Genomic DNA, 19,165 nt, shown 5'->3' on the forward strand with positions numbered 1-19,165 from the left:
ATAATGTCTGCTGCAGGACAACTTACCAACTGGAATCCTCCAAACCAGCGCCAGAACTCACACCAGAAGAGATTGAAAAAGTGAGTTGTTCTCTTCATTCTGCTTGTGGCTGGGATATATTAATGTGTGTGTGTGTGTGTGTGTGCATGCTTGTGTGTGTAAGCATGTTTTATGCAATTTATGAATGTGTTTATGGATATGTGATGTCTGAGACCGTGTTTGTGGTAGGTGATTAGTGAGAAAGTGTACATGTGACATGTGAGACTGATGAGGGGCATATAATTTCCAGTTTATGGGGAATGAAAAGTGTGACTTTTTTATTTTCAGTCTGATAGGAATCTTATCCAACTCTGCTGGTACATTTTTGAAACTTCGTCAAAGTGTGATTGTTCTCAGATTTTTAACGTCATTTGGTTGAAAAGATTAATTGAAGTCTTGTGAACAGCACACACTTAGCATACGAAAGAAAAAACAACTAACAGTGCAGCAACAGAAGGGTTGCCCTTGCAAAATTACGAAGAAAAATCAAGCTCTAATGTATATAATGTGCATTTGTGTGAGTGACTGAATAACATGTGTAATGAATGCTGAGCGCCTAAAGGCAGCTGTCGGTCAGGTCCATCCTGGTAGGCAGCGTGTTGTGTAAGTGACTGTGAAAAGTGCTTAGAGGAGGAGGAGGAGGAATTTTGTTTAATGTCCCGTCACACATATCGGTGATTGAAGACATTTTGTTTTAGTATTTATGTATACATTTGAGTATTATCGGTTAGAAGGTGTGGGAGATGTGAATGAATGGAGAGTTGAGGGAAACTGGGCAAATGAGGGTGAAATGAGGGTGAAATTTGAAAATAATATCTGAATACAATTACAGGAAATTACTTAAAGGACTTCGTAAAAGAGAAGTCATTAAACTGACAAGCGAAACAGCTGATAATGAATTCAAAAAGTCAAAAACATCAACGTTCTCAGTCACTTGTGAAGACACACTTTCGTGTACATAAGGCTTCATCAAGCTACAGTCAGAAATTATATGCTTAATTGTCAGGTTACTAAAGCTTATGCACTTGACATTAGAACAATACTTGGTCCAGTAGTGAATTTGCTTAGAGTTTGGTCTCTGACCCCATAAAGATGCTTGTATATATTCAATTCAGTTCAAAAACACTTTATTTATCCACACGGAAACTAACATGTGCAGTCACAGGCTTGTTGTAAACACCAACATGAAATGAACATGGGCACCATGAAAAGCATTAAAACAAGTCAAATAAGACCTCACAGTGGTTGACAATGGACTAAAACAAACCACACACCCCCACCCATGTGTAAGTGATAGTGATATTGAAAATACTACAAAAAAAGAAAAAAAGATGATGTTTCAACCTCACACAGCGGCGGGAAGCCCGGCGCACGGAACAGGAGCACAACCCCCACTACTTGAAGGATGACGGGGCACGCAGCAAAAAGTCGAGGCGAGGAGGTGACAATGACGTCAGCGGTATTCCTGTGGCTGCCATTGACCTGTCTGTACCACTGCATGTGCCAGGTTTGTTCTTTGTGCTCATTGTGGTTGTTGAGGTGTGTGTACTTATGTCTGGTGAGTGTTTTTTTTGGTTTCTCTCTCTCTCTCTCTCTCTCTCTCTCTCTCTCTCTCTCTCTCTCTCCTTCCTTCCTTCTTTTCATGCCTTTTCATACCTTTTCTTCTGGAGTTCTGTATTTAATTTTGTGTGTGTGTTTTTCTTGTCATGAAATTGAGTGAAGTGGCCTCTGTTTTTGTAGCATGGTAAAGCTGGACTTTGTTTGAAAAGTGAAATCATAAATTTCCTGTGTATTGATTTTTATTTCTTGCATCGCTCTCACTTGATGGAATTAAAGGATTTTGATTTAATCCTATGTAATCAGTGACATTTCTTGCTTTCCTTTATCACATGGCCAGCCTGACATTGATCATGCAATGACACCAGAACTGCAGCTAAAACAGCGGTCAGTGGTCAGGAGTGAAAAGTTTAACAAGTCGCTTACTGAAAAAAAATGAAAAGTGTACTTTGGTACTGTCTGGATGGAGATTCTCTCTTTTCTATGAGGCGCTAGTTTTCTGTCTTTTTCATATTTTTTCAGTAAAAATACATTTGCTCTTTTGCCAGCATAGGTGACTTTACTTGACTAGTTGAGGAGTCATTCTAAATAGACAGTATATTGGCGACTTTAGTTGACTGGTTGAGGGGTCATGCTGAACAGACAGTACATGGGTGACTTAAGTCGACTAGATGAGGAGTCATGTTAAATGGACTATATAGACGACTTCAGTCGACTAGTCAATGGGTCATGCTAAGCAGACTGTTTTTCACACTGTGACAAAGCTTAACACTATAACAGCAGCAGCCAACGTCCATGTGCATTTTGAAATATGACTTATCTTCCGCCCCCCCACCCCCTCCCCACACACACACACACACACCCATCCCTTGACTGAGTTTGAAGAGAACAAGTCCACTGCCTTGCATTGACATGAAGCGAATCATGTGACTGAGAGCATCAAGTCTGAAATAGTTGTTTGGCGCTGGGGAGTGTTTGGTACAAACATTTTGATATCAAGAAATGAGACAAATTGCAGCGTTCAATAATGAAATAGGAGAACTTGAGCAACAGCAAGCCTGAGCTTATATCGTGCTCTTTCAGGTGTCACAATCAACCAACAAATGCAATGGTGAAAATACACGCAGTATTTGATAATGAAAATTGGAAGTGCAAAACAAACTAACAAAACAAAAATACCGCTACAACTGCTACCTACACCATTGACAATAACAACAACAACAATAATAATAATGATAATAATAATAATAAGATACTAAGGGAGTGTTTTTCATAATGAATCTTGGCAGCAAAAGAGTTAAAGAGATTTGTCGGTCTCTCTGCATGTGTTCTAACAGGACTGTCAGAGCATCAGGTCTAAAGTATTTGGTGCTGGGGAGCGTTCCTCATAATGAAACGTGGTGGCAAAAGAGTAAAAGGGATTTGTCTCTGTGTGTGTATGTGTTCGAACAGGACTGTCAGAGCATCAAGTCTAAAGTATTTGGCGCTGGGGAGCGTTCCTCATAATGAAACTTGGTAGCAAAAGAGTTAAAGAGATTTGCCTGTCTCTGTCTGTGTGTTCAAACAGGACTGTCAGAGCATCAAGTCTAAAGTATTTGGTGCTGGGGGAGCGTTCCTTATAATGAAACTTGGTGGCAAAAGAGTTAAAGAGATTTGCCTGTCTCGGTGTGTGTGTGTATGTAGGACTGTCCTCCTCAGACAAGTACATGCAGCTGGAGAAGGCGGAGGGCCGGAGTCGCAAGGAGGGCAAAAGTCGGAAGAAGGGCAAGAAGAAGCGCAGGAAAGAGAAGGAGAGCGAGTCAGACGAGGACCTGGAACAGATGCACGCTGTCAGCACCGTGCTGGATGCACCTGACGTAAGTTTGCCACTTTTGTGTGTGTGTGTGTGTGTGATGCTTTGTGTATAGGAGAGATGTGAACCCGCCCCCCAACCCCATCCCAGTTCTAATGCCTTGACAACATAACAGACTTCAGGAATAAAAAGTTCAATCTCTCTCTCTCTGTCTCTCTCTCTCTCTCTCTCTATATATATATATATAAATCTATGTGTATATGTATTCAGTACATTATTATAAAAGAAAATTTTAACCAGTGTGTTAAGAAACTCGATACACTTCAAATTTAGCATATATATATATATATATATATATATATATATATATATATATATATATATATATATATGGTCCACTCATAGATTTTTCCGTCTGAGTCTTACTCATCTTTGTGACAATATACTATATGAAACTTCACATACAGTGCAAACAGAAGAACTTTTGAATGCTTCAAATTGCTTTCTTGCTTACTTGTGAGACACAGTGTTTTGATGTTTTGAATTTTATCCAGCTAATGATCATTTCATCCAAATGACTATACACTCAGTTTGATTTCATTGTCAGACTTGGGAGAGAGCAGGATTCAAACCCAGACCCTCACGGACACTATATTGGCAGATAAGCGTCTTATTCATTCTGCCACACGTGTACAGGTCCATGACCAGCTGTGGAAGAGCTGAAGTTAAGAGAAAGCACTTGGCAGAAAAGAGTGTTAACTGTGACAAGCGAATGTGTGATTGGTGGAGAAGATGGAGAATATACCTCTCAGTGCAAAATCTGTGCCAGACTTCAGGAAAGAATACAATGAACAGTGGACATGTTTGTGTTGGGGACATAAAGGGGAATGTTGTTTTGTGCACTCTGCAAGTGTGAATTGTCTGTCAGTCAGGTGGCCATGATGATTATGGTCATTAGGGTTTTATTGTTTCAGTTTGTGTGTGTGTATAAATACGCACATGAACATATCTGCATGATATGGCATTTGTAAGAAGATAGTGTTTCTAAAAATTCCTAAAATTTCAGGTTGTTTTTGATTTTAACATCATTTGTTCTTGATGGTGAGATATCGGAGAAGGCATGCATGACTTGGGTTGCTGTTGAGCTTATGCTAGTTAAAGTAAATGGTCTGAATTTATTTGAATGAAATCACCAGTTGTATAGTCAGCTGGCTTCTTGCTCCACTGTATGAAACCTGGGCAGATTACACATGTGCCAGCATGTTTTGGGGCATGTCATATATTGCTCTTCACCTCTAGGACTGTTGCCCTCTCAAGTCCAGACACCCTCACAGCACCTCCCTCCACATCCTTCCCCACTCCTGGTGCTTGTGGCCTCACAGTCAAACTTTCATCGGTGTCAGTATCAGCGTCTTTCTGTCATCAGGTTTTCCTCTTCACTTTACTTCTATTTCAAAGTCCTTTCCTGGTCATGTCTATAGTTGTTTTTTTTAACATCATCTTTTGTGGATGTATAGCAGAAGTTTTATTGCGTGCACTCAAAATGAGTGGTGTTTGAATAAACAGCAGGGAAGCAGTTGAATGAAGAAACATTCCATGGCTTTGGTTGCAGGGGGCGGAGGCAGCTTCTGATAAAGAAGATGACGGTGACGGCAAGGATCCCTACAAGATGCTGGACATCAACCTAGATGCGTAAGTAGCTTTGAAGAAGGGGAATCAATGTGAACAGTTGTGTCTCACTCTTTGTTCAGTGTTGTTTGTAACTTAGCATCTTCATGTATCAGTCTTTCTTCATCACAGCTGTTCATGGTTTTGCAGCTGTGTCATTAGTCTGGGTTTTTTTTGGTTTTTTTAATTATTATTTTTATAATCAACATAACACATGTGTATTTAGAGAGTGTGTGCATGCGTGTGTTGTTTTTTTTTAGTAGTGTGTGTTTTTTTTAGCAGTAATGTGGCAAACCTGCCATTTAAGTATTTGAATTTTCAGGTTGTTACACTTGCATACTCCTTGCCCTTTTTTTTTTTTTTTCAAAAATGTCATGTGGAGGAGATACACATTTGTAAGAGTGAACATGTCCACACTGAGAGTGCACATTCATTTACAGGTGCTTGTGTACATGAAAACTTCAACTCATGCTCACATGCGAACACATTCTTGCACATACACACACTTACACACAGTTTGGCCCTTTAGCATTTCTAGCACACACACACAAAACACACACACACACACACACACACACACACACACACAATGGCAACCTTACCAACAGTGTTTTCTTTTATATCTTGTGAATGTTGTATATCTTGTGAACAGCCCTCTGAGAGACGATGAAACTCTACCAGTGCGGACCCACCGTATAGTGGTGGATGAACCGAAGGCAGAGAACGCAGAGGACGCTGCTGCAGTCTTACCTGTGGAAAAACACAAGAAGAAACACAAGAAGGACAAGGAGAAGAAGGAAAAGAAAGACAAGAAATCTAAGGTCAGTGGAATGTTCAGCCTCTGTTCTTCTGAACCACAGTTTTAGGTGACAGATGATGATTCCACTGAAAAAAGTATTATACACAGTATTTAAAGAAAGAAAAAAAAAGAAAGAATCTGAATGAGTAAAGTGAAAAATGTCAGTTGTGAACAAGATTGTTTTGTGGTTTTATGTTTTAATGTAGACTGAATTTTCTTTCGTGTGTCTGTCTGTTACAAATTTTATTATTTGTGTGTGTGTATATGTGTGTGTGTGTGTGTGTGTGTGTGTAAGAGAGAGAGAGAGAGAGAGAGAGCACATGTATATAAGCACAAATGTGCTTTACCTTGAGTGTAGAAGTGGGGTTGGAGTTGCCTTGGTTCTGCAGGGTTTTTTTTTTAATACACAGAAAAAAACAGAAAGAAAGAAAGAAAAATAGGTCACATGAAGAAATTTGTCAGTCATCTACATTTATATGCTGACTTGTGTGAGAATGTTACATTTTGTAGCGAAAATACAAAGTGTTTCATCTTCTCATTTCACTGTACTGCTCTTAACAGAGCATTCTTGTGAATATTCTACATATGCTTTGTGTGTGTGCGTGCATGCGTGTGTGTGTGTGTATTTGTGTGTGTGTTAAGTTTAAAAGCTGATGTGATTTCTAACTAAACTCTGCGGAGTGTACTTCACCAGGTCTCTCCCCATTAGAGTCTTTTTTAGCCAGCGAAAATCATGGAGTGAAAGTGAATGGGGGAGGGGTGCAGTACTTTGAGTGGGTAGAGCCTGGGCTTTGATGGGCCTGGTTTTGAATCCTGATTGTTGTGGGTTAAGGGTGGAGATTTTCCTGATATCCCACATCAGCAGATGTAGAAACTTGCCCATACTAGTGCTTCGTGTGAATATAATATACAAGCAGCAGATCATATATCCATACATTAAACAGTTGGTATCTTTGTGTGTGTTTAGTGGGTTCTACAAACATGAACATACCCATTTGGCACACTTACTGCCTACGTGGACAGTTATACATGTAAAAACCCAATGGTGATGTGAATGAACGTGGGTGATGCAGCCTATGAATGCATAAGAAAGACAAAAAAGTTTTATGTTGTCAGTATGGAATTGATAGCTCTTAAAATTTAGTGAAATTTAGAGCAGAAAACTAGTAAGTGTTTTTTTGTGATGTCAGGGGAAACGTTACAATGGTAAAATATATGTGCCATTTGGTTTCTGTTGATGTTCAGAAAAAGAAGCGCAGCAAGTCCGAGTCCCACGAAGAGAACGGTCCCAGCCTTCTGCTGGCCACAGGGGGAGAGGAAGCGGCTGAGGAGGAACCACCAGTGGTGAACAACACGATGGAGGCCCTCCCTCAGGAAAACGACGCTCATGGAAAGAACGAAGAGGCGGTAAGGACAAGGGGCAGCAGTTTCTGGTTGTTCTCAGCTGTTGATGGAAGTGAAGGGATATCTTGAAAGTCATGGAGATGTGTTGTAGGAAAATCAAGCTCAGCGACCTGTTGGCTAAAGCCTGTGTGGTCAAGTTATTCAGGGCCAAAGACGTTACAGATTAGAACTGGGCTTTTTATGGGTTGAAGTCCTTGTAACATTCTGGAATATTTTCATAAGGCCACATCTTATAGGCAACAGATGTGATCATTGAGATGAATCAGACATTTCAATTTTGTCATACACCTTTGAGATTGCTTTTCTTCAGATGGTAGATTTTTGAATTGCTCTTATTCAGGTGGGTAGACGTAGTAATTGATCTGTTGTGTAAGCAAGAGAAAGGGAATGTAAGGCATGCTGTCGGTCATTAAAAAAAAAAAACACAAAAAAATTCCATCAAACTCCTGGTGTGAACACCAGAATCGGAATGATAATAGTTAAAACAAATGAAATTACTATAAATCATACTGGATACAGAACAAGATTACAGGCTGATGGAGCAGTGTTTTAGCTGACTGTGTTTGGCAGACAACCAGACATTTTTTTGAGTGGACTTGTAGTGCATGAGTATACAGTTTGACTGCTGTGTGTCTGGTAAACAAACAAGACAGAAACAAGACAAAAAGTAGACAGAAGACTGACAATGATGTACACATCAATAAATCTGTAACTTATCAGTGATAATATTCACTCTGACCTGCACACAACAGGCATATGATAAGATTAGTATTCTGTTACAGTCTGCGTTCTGAAAGAACTGTGATGAAAGTTATTGATTACTTGTCGGAACAAAATTTCTCTAGTTCAGGGCATTACATTTTGACAGCAGCATCTTTTTTTCCCCTGGATTTAAAAAAAGAAAAAGGTTTGAACATTGGATCTTATTTACATGTGGAAATTGCTTTTGCTGCATATAGGACATTAGATTTGTATCATTTGAAAGGCAGGTGCACATTTAACACTCAAAGAGTTCAGAATAGATCAACCTGTTTTTGTTGTTGTTTTGTTTTACTTTTTGAACTTTTGGTTGGGTCATTGTCACGCTCATGTGTGTGTCAGACTTGGATGGTGGAGTCTGTTGTGTGAGTGATGAGCCTTTGGATGCACGCATGATTTCCAATCAGATCAATAAAGATGTATTGTATTGTGTTTTATTGTACTTTTTTTCCTGTGACAAACCTGTATTCTGTTGGGGGGGGGTGGGGGGGGGGGGGGGGAATGAACCTAACATTGGTGGTATGTGAACAAAAATTCAATGTGCCGTGTAACATCATCGTTCCTCTTAATTGTGACAGGACCTGGAGTTCTGGCTGTCAGGCAACGACGGCACTGAAGAAAAAGGGATGGACGTCAGTGCCAACGGGGGCGGTGATGCTGCGGACATGTCTGCTGCTGCTGCTGCTCCGATCCCCACCATCACCACCACCAAGCCCTCTGCCACAGACCTGGTCCTCACCTCAGAGGAAGAGGACCACGCGCCGAGAGAGACGGAGGAGGTGAGTGTTTTGGGGTTATTGTTTAGCGTTTTCACGTAGTGTGTATGTTACAAGTGGTTTTGTGTGTGCGCTTGAAGAAAACGGAAGGCTATTATTGTCAAGCATTCTCGTGTGTGAATGCTCAAGTGTTTGTTGTGTGTGCTGTAGGAAAACTAAAGATAGGGATGGGCAACAGTAAAACTGGATGCACAAATTCGTTCATGCAGCAATCTGTCATTCTTGTACACATATTCATACATGCCTATACATATGGACGCATGCACTTACACGTTGTCACCTGGAGAAATGGCATGTTCTGGTTTTTGTTTGTATTTTGCATTAAACCATGCTAAGATGTATTTAACAATGTTTTTTTTATTTGTTTGTTTTATAAACCAGATTAAGATACAATTGACAGTTTAAACTGATTCTGATAATACATGCACGCACATACACACAGACGCGTACACACACGCACTCACACACACACGCACTCACACACACACACTCGCGCACACGCACACAAGTACTGATTAATGTCTTTTTGATATGAACTACATCAAAAAAGTAAAAGTGAAAGACAAAAAATAATTTACACTGTGGTAAGGAAGTATTGTTCTGCTCAATGGTTTCCAGTGAAACAATGAAATAATGAACTATTAGATGAAAATTAATTTACCCCCATGGTCAAAAAACTATGTGATTTTATTTTGACAGTTACGGAGAAAAGTTCAAATATAACACAGTTATCTTAGTGTTTCAGCCTATTTGAAATAGAATTATGGAAAATAAAATAAAAGGGCTTGGTGTAGAAACGAGCCAAGCTGAAATGGACACTGACAATGTGTTACTGCAAATTCTGGGTTTGTGTTCCCTCTTACATTGGTTTGATTTCCTTGGTGGAACAGAAGCACAAGAAGAAAAAGGACAAGAAGTCGAAGAAAGACAAGGAGAGGAAGGAGAAGAAAGAGAAGAAGAAAAAGAGCAAGGAGAAACGCAGTGAATATATAGAGGCAGAGGGCATCACCACGCCCTCCAAGGAAAACCTGCCGCCGTCCCAGCAACCAACGCCAATGGAAGTCAAAGTCCCTGTGAGTTGATTGTGATTTCGCTGCTTTGTTTCTACTGTTTCCTCACCTTGGTATGTTGTCAATGGGTAACGTAGCTTTGAATTTACCTATAATTTATGTTTTGTTCTAAGCAGTTATGGACATATGTATGTGCTGGATTTCATAACATTGAGTTTTGCTGAAGTTACTTTAAACGTTCTTTAATCTGTTTTAGAGAACAGCTGTTTTGCTTTCTCTACAGTGATGTGTTAGCCTGCAGCTTAATTTGTGAAATAAGAATGTTTAGTTTATGTGTCTGTGAGACAAAGAAGGACTTCATTGTTATGACATGTTTTTGACGTTATTATGTGTGAGCTTCACTAACTTTTTTTTTTTTTATATTAAAAGTTGGCTGTTGGTAAGTCAAGAGATTTTTTTCTTGCTGAATTTGTTAGTTTTACACTGATACGACAGTCATTATGTTACAGCCAATGTCCAGTTACAAGCTTCTTGCGGACAATGCATCCATAAAATTGGTAAGTAGTGTTGGACAGAATGTTCTGATTGTGTGTGTGTGTGTGTGTGTGTGTGTGTGTGAAGAAATAATGAGGGGGCAAACATGTGCTTGTAGAATTCTGTACATTTTTCAGTAGTATGTTCTTATATTTTAGGCATTCATACTTATTGTGTTCCTTTTCAAATGTTTGCTTGAGAAAATTGAGACATTGCTGATATGAAATACATAGCACATATGTGGTAAGAGAGCATAACACAGCTCAAGTGAAAGACAACATGATATTGATTGTGTTTGACATAAACCTGAGGTTGAAAAAGGGGGATATATATATATATATATATATATATATATTTTTTTTTTTTTTTTTTTTTTTTTTTTTTTACATTTAAGCTTGCAATAAGACCACTTGACATCATATTCCATGCTCATTAAATAGATACAGTTGATACAGTCTTGTTCTCTTGTTCCAAGCTTGAAAATAGTCTTACTCGGGACAGGTGAATCAGGTATGAGAATGATCTGACTTGTTTGCAGGATTTCTTCTTATCTGTAGTATTTCTTGATGTAAAGAAGTCTCTGTGTTTCAGGACCCAGGGCTTGGTTGTATGAGTTATCTTTGCAGCCCCAAATTTGCTCAGTGTTAAAAATTTTCCTAAATGTATTCCAAGTCCACACACTATAGACAAAGCAAACTTAGCTCTTCTAAGATTGCTTATGCAGTCCAGTGTAGAAAGCTTAACTTTAGTGTTCTGTGCTTACTGCTTTGCATGTTGCAGATTTGAAGCCTTGGGTTGTGTTGTCCTCTAGATTTGGTCACCCAGCTTGTCCCAGAAAACAGTTGCAGTAAAACCCATGCTGAAATGATGTGTGTGTGTGTGTACATGACTGAAGCCTGACTGAATGACACAGGAAACGAATGCAGAGCTCCTAAGGACAGCTGTGAATCAGCTGTGTTGACTCATGTTTCATCTTAACAAATGCTGAGCTTCTAAGGACAGCTGTAAATCGGCTCTGTTGACTCATGTTTCATATTCTTCTCATTGATTGTCTGTTCACCAAAAGGTGATTTAGACACACGAACATTCATTCTTTTCAGCACTCATACATTTACACAAAGGGTGTGGGGAATCCATGTTTGTAAAATGCTCCATTTTTATAAATTGCTCAGGGCAAGTATGAATAATAATACTGTGCATTACTGTTGCAGACGTATGAGGTGCGCATAAACCACCAGCGTAGCAACCAGGTGGTGGTGTCGATGGTGTTTGCCAACCTGACGGCCCACACCCTGAAGGACCTGGAGTTCAATGTTCTGGACACCCTCAACACCAAGCTCATCAGGGGGGTCAGTCTCTCTTTTTTCCCCTTTGTTCACCCACACCATTACATGCACAGTTTTTTTTTCTTACAAGCGCAGCCCTCAGCCCCCTGACCACAAAAATCCCAAGGGGACTTGACTTGTAACTCCTGTGTGAAGGGAAGTCACCCCGCACTGAACTCACACATATCAAACAACACAACACAAAACAAAACCAGATTATGTAGAATAAGGCTTTATGCATTTTGTTGTAGAAGACAGCTCATGATAAGTAGAAAACATCCTAGTTTTTCATACAAGTAAATTGGGAACATTTTATGTGTGAAGAGCGATGTAAAAAAAAAAAAAAAAAAAAAAAAAGCTCTTCAGTGTCACCAGGTGTGTGTGTGCTTTGAAGATTATGAAAACAGACTCTCACTGAGTGATCTGTTGTGTGTGTATGTGTGTGCTCGAGTTTTCATTCTCTAGATACTCAGCTACAAATAAAAATACCTCATCATAACAGTTGCCCATGATTGAAGGCGTGTATAATCATTCATTCTCTGCCGTTTTTGTCCAAAAAAATCATCAGCTTCAAAAATTCATAGCTCAGAAACTTCTCAAATGATCACCTGCTTCATACTTCGAAATGGCGACATTGAAAGGAAGTAACAGACGGACATACTTATGCAGGTTTGAGCCGCCATCAGAGTTTTTTTTTTTTTTTGCACTGCGCCTGCTCTTACCCAGAGTTGAATGGGCTGTAGACTCAAATGAGAAGACTGGAACTACTCAGCTGAGGATCATCCACTTCATGGATGCACCTTTGGATGTGTTGCTAAAAATTTCCGGACGAACAAACTGCCTGATTGATGCTGGGATATATCATGAGAGTACAGCTTTATGAAGTAGTCCTAGCACTAAACAGACCCCCATAGCATCATCATCATCCCCATCATTTTGAAAAATTGAAAACAAAAAAAAAGTTTAAAAAAAAAAGGTCACCAAAAAAACAAAAAACAAAACAACCCCCCCACCCCCAACAAAAAAAAAACATACCTGACCTTGTGCTGGTTGTATGATACTGCCACTTATTTGTTCAGTTGCATGTGTGTGATGCACATTCATATTCATGAAAAGTACAAAGATAAACATGGCATGGAATGGTAGTTCATCCTTTTGAACCACAGAATGGTCTGGTGACATGCATTAGAAGCTTTGTGTTCATCAGTTAAGTGTGCATTTTAAAATATTTTTTCCCCATAAGGTTGTGTTACATATTAAATACCACTGATTTTTCTTTTTAAACACATTAAAAAAAAAACACCCAAAAACATAGAAGAAAATGTGTGGGATGTTGAGATATGATATCATGGAGTTATGTCACTTGTCTGCTATTTTCTTTCTCTCTTTTTAATACACAAAGCCCATTACATTTTGTACAGTCACATGTAAACGTGACTGTAGACTGTAGTGAAGAGGGGTGGAGTGATTGTATTGTATTGTATTGTATAGTATTACTGTTTGTCACAACAGATTTCTCCGTGTGAAATTCGGGCTGCCCTCCCCATGAGAGTGCATCGCTACACTGAGAGCGCCACCCATTTTTGTGTATTTTTTCCCACGACTGCAATTGTATTTGTTTTCCTATTGAAGTGAAAAAGTGAACTTGGCGTGTCTGTCCCCAGCTGGGCCAGAACCACAACGACGCGGTCAAGGTGCCCTTCACGTTGCCCCCTGGTGCCCAGAACGAGGGTCAGTTTGCCTTCACGGTGGACGACATCACGGCGCCCCAGAAGATGCGCGGCACGCTGACCTACATCCTCAAGTCCCCTGACGGCTCCACCCAGGAGAAGGTGGACTTCCGCATCCACCTGCCCTGCTGCTCCTACCTGCTCACCTCGCCCTGCAAGAGGTGGGTGTGCGTTGTGTGTGTGCCACGCCTTGTTTCCTCACCTTCTGGAGTGCTGGCCTGGTGGTAATGCGTTCCCCTAGGATGCGGGATAATCTGAGCGTATGGATCAAATTCCACACTTGTATTTATTTTCCTCCCATTTGCTAGACTTTGAGTGGTGGTCTGATGTGTCTTTTGGATGAGATGATAAACTGAGGTTCTTTTTGTGAGTTTATTTACAGCTTAGTATTTTGTGAAGGACTGTGACTCAATCAAAGAGGCAAGGTTGCACTGGCTCTTAGTGTTGCAGCCCTGGAGTCTAGTTGGTCTTTGAAGACCACCCCAACTGTCCTTAAAACCTCTTGGCCGAGAGTGGGGATGCAACTTGGGCAAAGAGTTGGATGAAGGGCTAGACAGACTCTCCACTATAACACACTCACACAGTTGAACTCAGTGTATGGTGGGTAACGTTTGATGTGATGAAATGGTGCATGGTTTCAGTGAGGACTTTGCCTCCCTGCTTGGAAGTGGGGACCTGACAGCCAAAGCATCCATCAAGGTGGAGGTGGAGGGGGCTTCCTTTGCTCACCTGTTGGCTCGCCTGTCCTTCTTCACACACTTCAGGGGTGAGTGCTGCTGTCTTTGTCTTTGGACACGTCTCTTGTCATCTGATGTGCCAGCAGAAGGCATGGAAACTTGTTTTAGTTACTCGCAGGCGCAGCTGATGATCTTTTGCTTTTACATTAGTGACTGTATGTCAAGAGTATTGGCTCAGGGTGGATGTGGGGTGGTGAGGGTGGGGGTATGTCGGGGCAAACTCTGATGAAGAAAATGTCTTAAACATGCATCACTTGTCCACAGGTTCATGACTGTATCAGGAAGGTCAGTTAACAAGAGAATGGGCTCAGAACAGAATATGGGGTGATTCATTGCAGGAGTTATTCTGCTTCCTCTTACATGTTTTGGGGGAAAGATGTCTTTGGTAGTAAAGATCCTGAGTCTGGATATATACAGTAGGAAATTTCCTTTATTCAGAATCGGAAGTTCAAACTTGCCAGGAAGTATATTTCAGTGGTTTCTCGTCACTTTCCTCGACAAAACTGATACAGGAAAGTTTTGGGTTGGACAGGCTGTGAGTGAACTCTGTTGACAGCTGCATTGAAGTTAAGTCTGTTGCAACACCACGGTCAGGTGCTGTGGCCAGGCAACTTTAATGCAGCTATGAATGCAGTTCACCTACAGCCTACCAAAACAAGACTTTCCTTTTCCAGACAGACCACTAAAATATACCAGTAAGTTCAAACCTCCGATTTTGAAAAGATACCTTGTTCGCCAGAAATCTTACGTATACGTCGAAATGGTTACAAATGTGGAATGATGAATATGTTGTTCTTTGTATGACATATTTCACAAAGTACATACTACTGTATTAATTGAGCAGGAAGGGTGCAAAATCAAACAAAGACATGAACATTTTGTTTAATGACAGTTGGATGAATACATAAACATGTTGAATGTGTTTTGACAGTTGTATGAAGACATGAACATGCCATTGGATGTATTTATGACAGTTGTATGAAGACATGAACATGTTGTTGGATGTTTTGACTGTTGTATCAAGACATGTGGTTGGATGTTTTGACAGTTGTATGAAGACATGAACATGTTGTTGGATGTTTTGACAGTTGTATGAAGACATGAACATGTTGTTGGATGTTTTGACAGTTGTATGAAGACATGAACATGTTGTTGGATGTTTTGACTGTTGTATCAGGACATGTGGTTGGATGTGTTTTGACAGTTGTATGAAGACATGAACATGTTGGATGTTTTGACTGTTGTATCAGGACATGTGGTTGGATGTGTTTTGACAGTTGTATGAAGACATGTTGGATGTTTTGACAGTTGTATGAACACATGAACATGTTGTTGGATGTGTTTTGACAGTTGTATGAAGACATGAACATGCTGTTGGATGTGTTTTGACAGTTGTATGAAGACATAAACGTGTTGGATGTGTTTTGAGTTGTATGAAGAGAACATGCTGTTTGATATGTGTTTTGACAGTTGTTTGAAGACATAAACGTGTTGGATGTGTTTTGAGTTGTATGAAGAGAACATGTTGTTTGATGTGTGTTTTGATAGTTGTTTGAAGACATAAATGTTGGACGAGTTTTGACAGCTGTATGAGGACATGAACATGTTGTTGGATGTGTTTTGACAGTTGTATGATGAGATGAACATGTTGTTGGATGTGTTTTGACAGTTGTATGATGAGATGAACATGTTGGATGTGTTTTGACAGTTGTATAATGAGATGAACATGTTGGATGTGTTCTGACAGTTGTATGATGAGATGAACATGTTGTTGGATGTGTTTTGACAGCTGTATGAACACATGAACTTGTTGGATGTGTTTTGACAGTTGTATGATGAGATGAACATGCTGTTGGATGTGTTTTGACAGTTGTGGAGCAGGTGGCAGAGAGTGCATCCTTGTTCAGTCGCTCCATCCAGGATCACCCTGTCTGTCTACTGGTGAAGATGGTGAGTCATAACTTTTGTCTTTTCATTGGATCGATTTATCGTAACCGACTTGTTGCTTTCTGAAAAATTCTTTTGTCAGTACAAGAACCTATGGTGAATGCGCTTTACTCTTTGTTGCTCCTCCTGTCTGCTGGAACAGCTGTCCACATCATATCTGTTCATCTGACTGTCTTTCGCTTTTTCACTGAAAACTTTTCTTTTTTATTTTTTAAACCATCTCTGCCATTTGCTCTTCACTAAAATCTCATCTTTTGAAAACCTCTCTGTGAGCACATGTGTTATATTGTCTTACATTTTATTAGATACACAAGTATTTTGTCCTACTACTACATGTCATTAGACACATGTATTATGTCCTCACACATGATTAGACACACATGTATTATGTCCTCATACAGCTTGTCATTAGTTAATATGTATTTTGTCCTCATACAGTATTTAATTATATACACATGTATTGTCCTCATACTACATGTAGATACACATTAATCATTTCTTCGTGTACCATGTACTTAGATACATGCGTAACAAAGTCCCCACACATCATGTACTTAGATACACGCGTAACAAAGTCCCCACACATCATGTACTTAGATACATGTGTAACAAGTCTCCACACATCATGTACTTAGATAGATGTGTAACAAGTCTCCACACATCATGTCATTGCCGTCTGTTTCCGGTCTTGCTTGCAGTCCAACGGTGCTCTGGCAGTGGACGGCAAAAGCACCGACAGCTCTTTTCTCTCCAACATTCTAGAAGATGTGAGAAACGTGTGTGTGGAAACGGTGTCGTTGGCCCAGTCCTAGCGTCCACACAGACACACACACCCAGGTCCCCTCCCTCTGCAGCGCACCACTGCAGACAGGTGTGAGGAGGACAAGGCTGAGTGGACCCACCCACCACTGCTGCTGGGCTGTGGGGTGCAGCGGACTGTGATCAAGTTGTGCCGTGCTGAAGCTTGGCTACCATCACCACCACCACCACCACTACTATCACCACCGCCGCCCCTGACTGTGATAACCTGGGTCCTTACAAGTTACTGCGGCATATGGCCAAACCCTTTTTTTTTTTTTTTTTTTTAACCCCTCTCTCCAGATGAGTAAAGTAACATAAGGCAGAAAATGGTGGGCTCTGCTGCAGTGATCAGGTTGCAAATGCTCTGAATTGTTTGAAGTGTGTGTGATTGTGTGTGTGTATGATGTTCTTGTTTTTTTTTTTCCCCTGATGGTTAGCATTGTGAGTGTACTAGATTGTTGCATGTGATTGCGTGGTTATGGTTGTGTGGACTTGTTTGGTCGTTATTTTAAAATTTCCTCGATGGTTAGTTTTTGTTTTTTTTGTGATTGCACTGAGCTGTTCATGTGTTAAGACTGTGGTATGGTTGTGTGGATTTCACCCAGATGATTAGTTTTGTGAATGTACTGGATTGTTTGTGTTTGTTGTATGGTTGTGTGTCCCTGCCCCCCTCCAATGAGGAAGGGTATGTACTTTATTCATAAGCCTTTCATCAGCCATGCATATTTCCTTGTTGCTGCTCCATTTTGCAGAACAGACAATGTAAGTCGATCCGTTACTGATTGCAGATTTTAAAAGTTTGAGGGGGAGCTCCTTGATGATAAAACTAAATTTGTTGAAGTTCAGAGTTAACGTGTTCCACCTGTATTGCAATTGTCTTTCTGTTGGTTTGTTATTATTATTCTGCATTTCTTAAATGGAACCTTCAGTCAGAGTATAAATGATATAATAATATACAAAGGTGATTTTTCATGAAATATCCAGTCATGATATTTCAGTTGTTTTCAACATATGAAAAAAATGCATGGATAAGGCATTCTGATCCGATCGATGGTCTGTAGTCTCAAAACCTGAAAAATATGTCATATTTGTGAGACACATACTCATGAAATTCTTGCTTTTGTTTGTGAATTCTTGGCATAAATGTGGAAGCTGCATGGAGTGAGCAATGGTGGTGAAACAGGCAAAGCATGGGTTTATGTCTCCAGTTGTCACAGTATAACTGATGGCCACTGTTGTATTGATCTGTGTTCAGGTACAAAGTGTACCATTCGTTACTTTGTTATTATTGACTAAATAATGGGTAAGGAAGACATTTGTGTGGAAAATGTATAATTAAAAAAAAAAAAAAAAATTATCTGTGGAAAAGTTCATGATTAAGCCTCATTTTCAGTGTATCAGCGTTAATTGATGTGCTTTGTGCACCATACTGTAAACATTGTTCATCATTGATGTGTATTACATGCCCAGTAATATACCTGACCTCAGTGCAATAATTTGGCTGTTGGCATGCTTTGATGAGGCAAGCTTGCCACTTGTCCCAAATTTTGGGACAGAAAAGTTGAATGTTTGGCAGTTATAAATTGGCAAAAACGTTTGTGTCCATTTTTGCCTGTGTTCCGCAATATTATTATGGGACAGCAGGATGACCAAGAGTGTTCTTGGGCTGACATGTCTGCATTGCTAGGTGAACAATGGTTAGGAGTGAAACTATTTCAGTGGTTATAAGGGTGAGTTAACTTGACTTTAACGTGAGCAGCATGTCAAAAGTCTGCCATCATGCCTTGGTTCTTCCCCTCCCCAAGTTTAGTTGCTGGCATTTGCTGCTTTTTAACATGAACTGCTCAGCTGTAAAATGACTGCTGATGTACACACGCTGCAGATTTTTTTGGTACATTTCCACATCATTGGAGCTTTTTTTTTTTTTTTTTTTTAGTATTGCTTTAGGAAGTGGCAGTAGAATAGTGGGAGGTTAAGTGGGTATACTAAGTTGCAGGACAAATGTGAAGGATTATGCTCCTGTTTTGTATGTTGAGAGGTTTTTTTTTTGTCTCCTTGTTCATCGTGAACACCTTGGAGATAAGCCATTATGCTGAACAGGGTGATCTGTTGGACACGATTCCTCAGGTCTGTGCAGTTCATTTTCTTGCTGGGGTTGTGAGTGTTGGCCACATCTTTCTTGTGCTTCTGTGGTCCCTGCGGTGCTGAAGAGTAGTAAAGAGTGCTCAATAGACAATGGTAATCTAGTGATAAGACCTGGGAATGTGATCAGTTTTTTTTTTTTTTA

At 40.1% G+C, this 19,165-nt stretch overlaps 1 protein-coding gene across 3 annotated transcripts in view; it reads left to right on the plus strand.

Annotated features, from left to right (window-relative positions):
- Positions 1-19,162, plus strand: part of LOC143279731 (AP-3 complex subunit delta-1-like) — a 66,027-nt gene extending 46,865 nt beyond the window's left edge. For all 3 annotated transcript variants that reach the window (XM_076583853.1, XM_076583855.1, XM_076583854.1), the window contains 14 exons: positions 17-80; positions 1,393-1,546; positions 3,280-3,452; positions 5,001-5,080; positions 5,709-5,877; positions 7,101-7,262; positions 8,597-8,797; positions 9,685-9,867; positions 10,314-10,361; positions 11,550-11,687; positions 13,328-13,554; positions 14,035-14,159; positions 16,001-16,080; positions 16,776-19,162. In XM_076583853.1, the coding sequence (XP_076439968.1) occupies positions 17-80; positions 1,393-1,546; positions 3,280-3,452; positions 5,001-5,080; positions 5,709-5,877; positions 7,101-7,262; positions 8,597-8,797; positions 9,685-9,867; positions 10,314-10,361; positions 11,550-11,687; positions 13,328-13,554; positions 14,035-14,159; positions 16,001-16,080; positions 16,776-16,889 (1,918 nt within the window). In that variant the 3' untranslated portion in view covers positions 16,890-19,162. The remainder of the gene's footprint in view (positions 1-16; positions 81-1,392; positions 1,547-3,279; positions 3,453-5,000; positions 5,081-5,708; positions 5,878-7,100; positions 7,263-8,596; positions 8,798-9,684; positions 9,868-10,313; positions 10,362-11,549; positions 11,688-13,327; positions 13,555-14,034; positions 14,160-16,000; positions 16,081-16,775) is intronic.
- Positions 19,163-19,165: the final 3 nt, after the last annotated feature.

Source organism: Babylonia areolata, chromosome 3 (assembly GCF_041734735.1).
Source record: "Babylonia areolata isolate BAREFJ2019XMU chromosome 3, ASM4173473v1, whole genome shotgun sequence".
Lineage (NCBI taxonomy): Eukaryota > Metazoa > Mollusca > Gastropoda > Neogastropoda > Buccinidae > Babylonia > Babylonia areolata.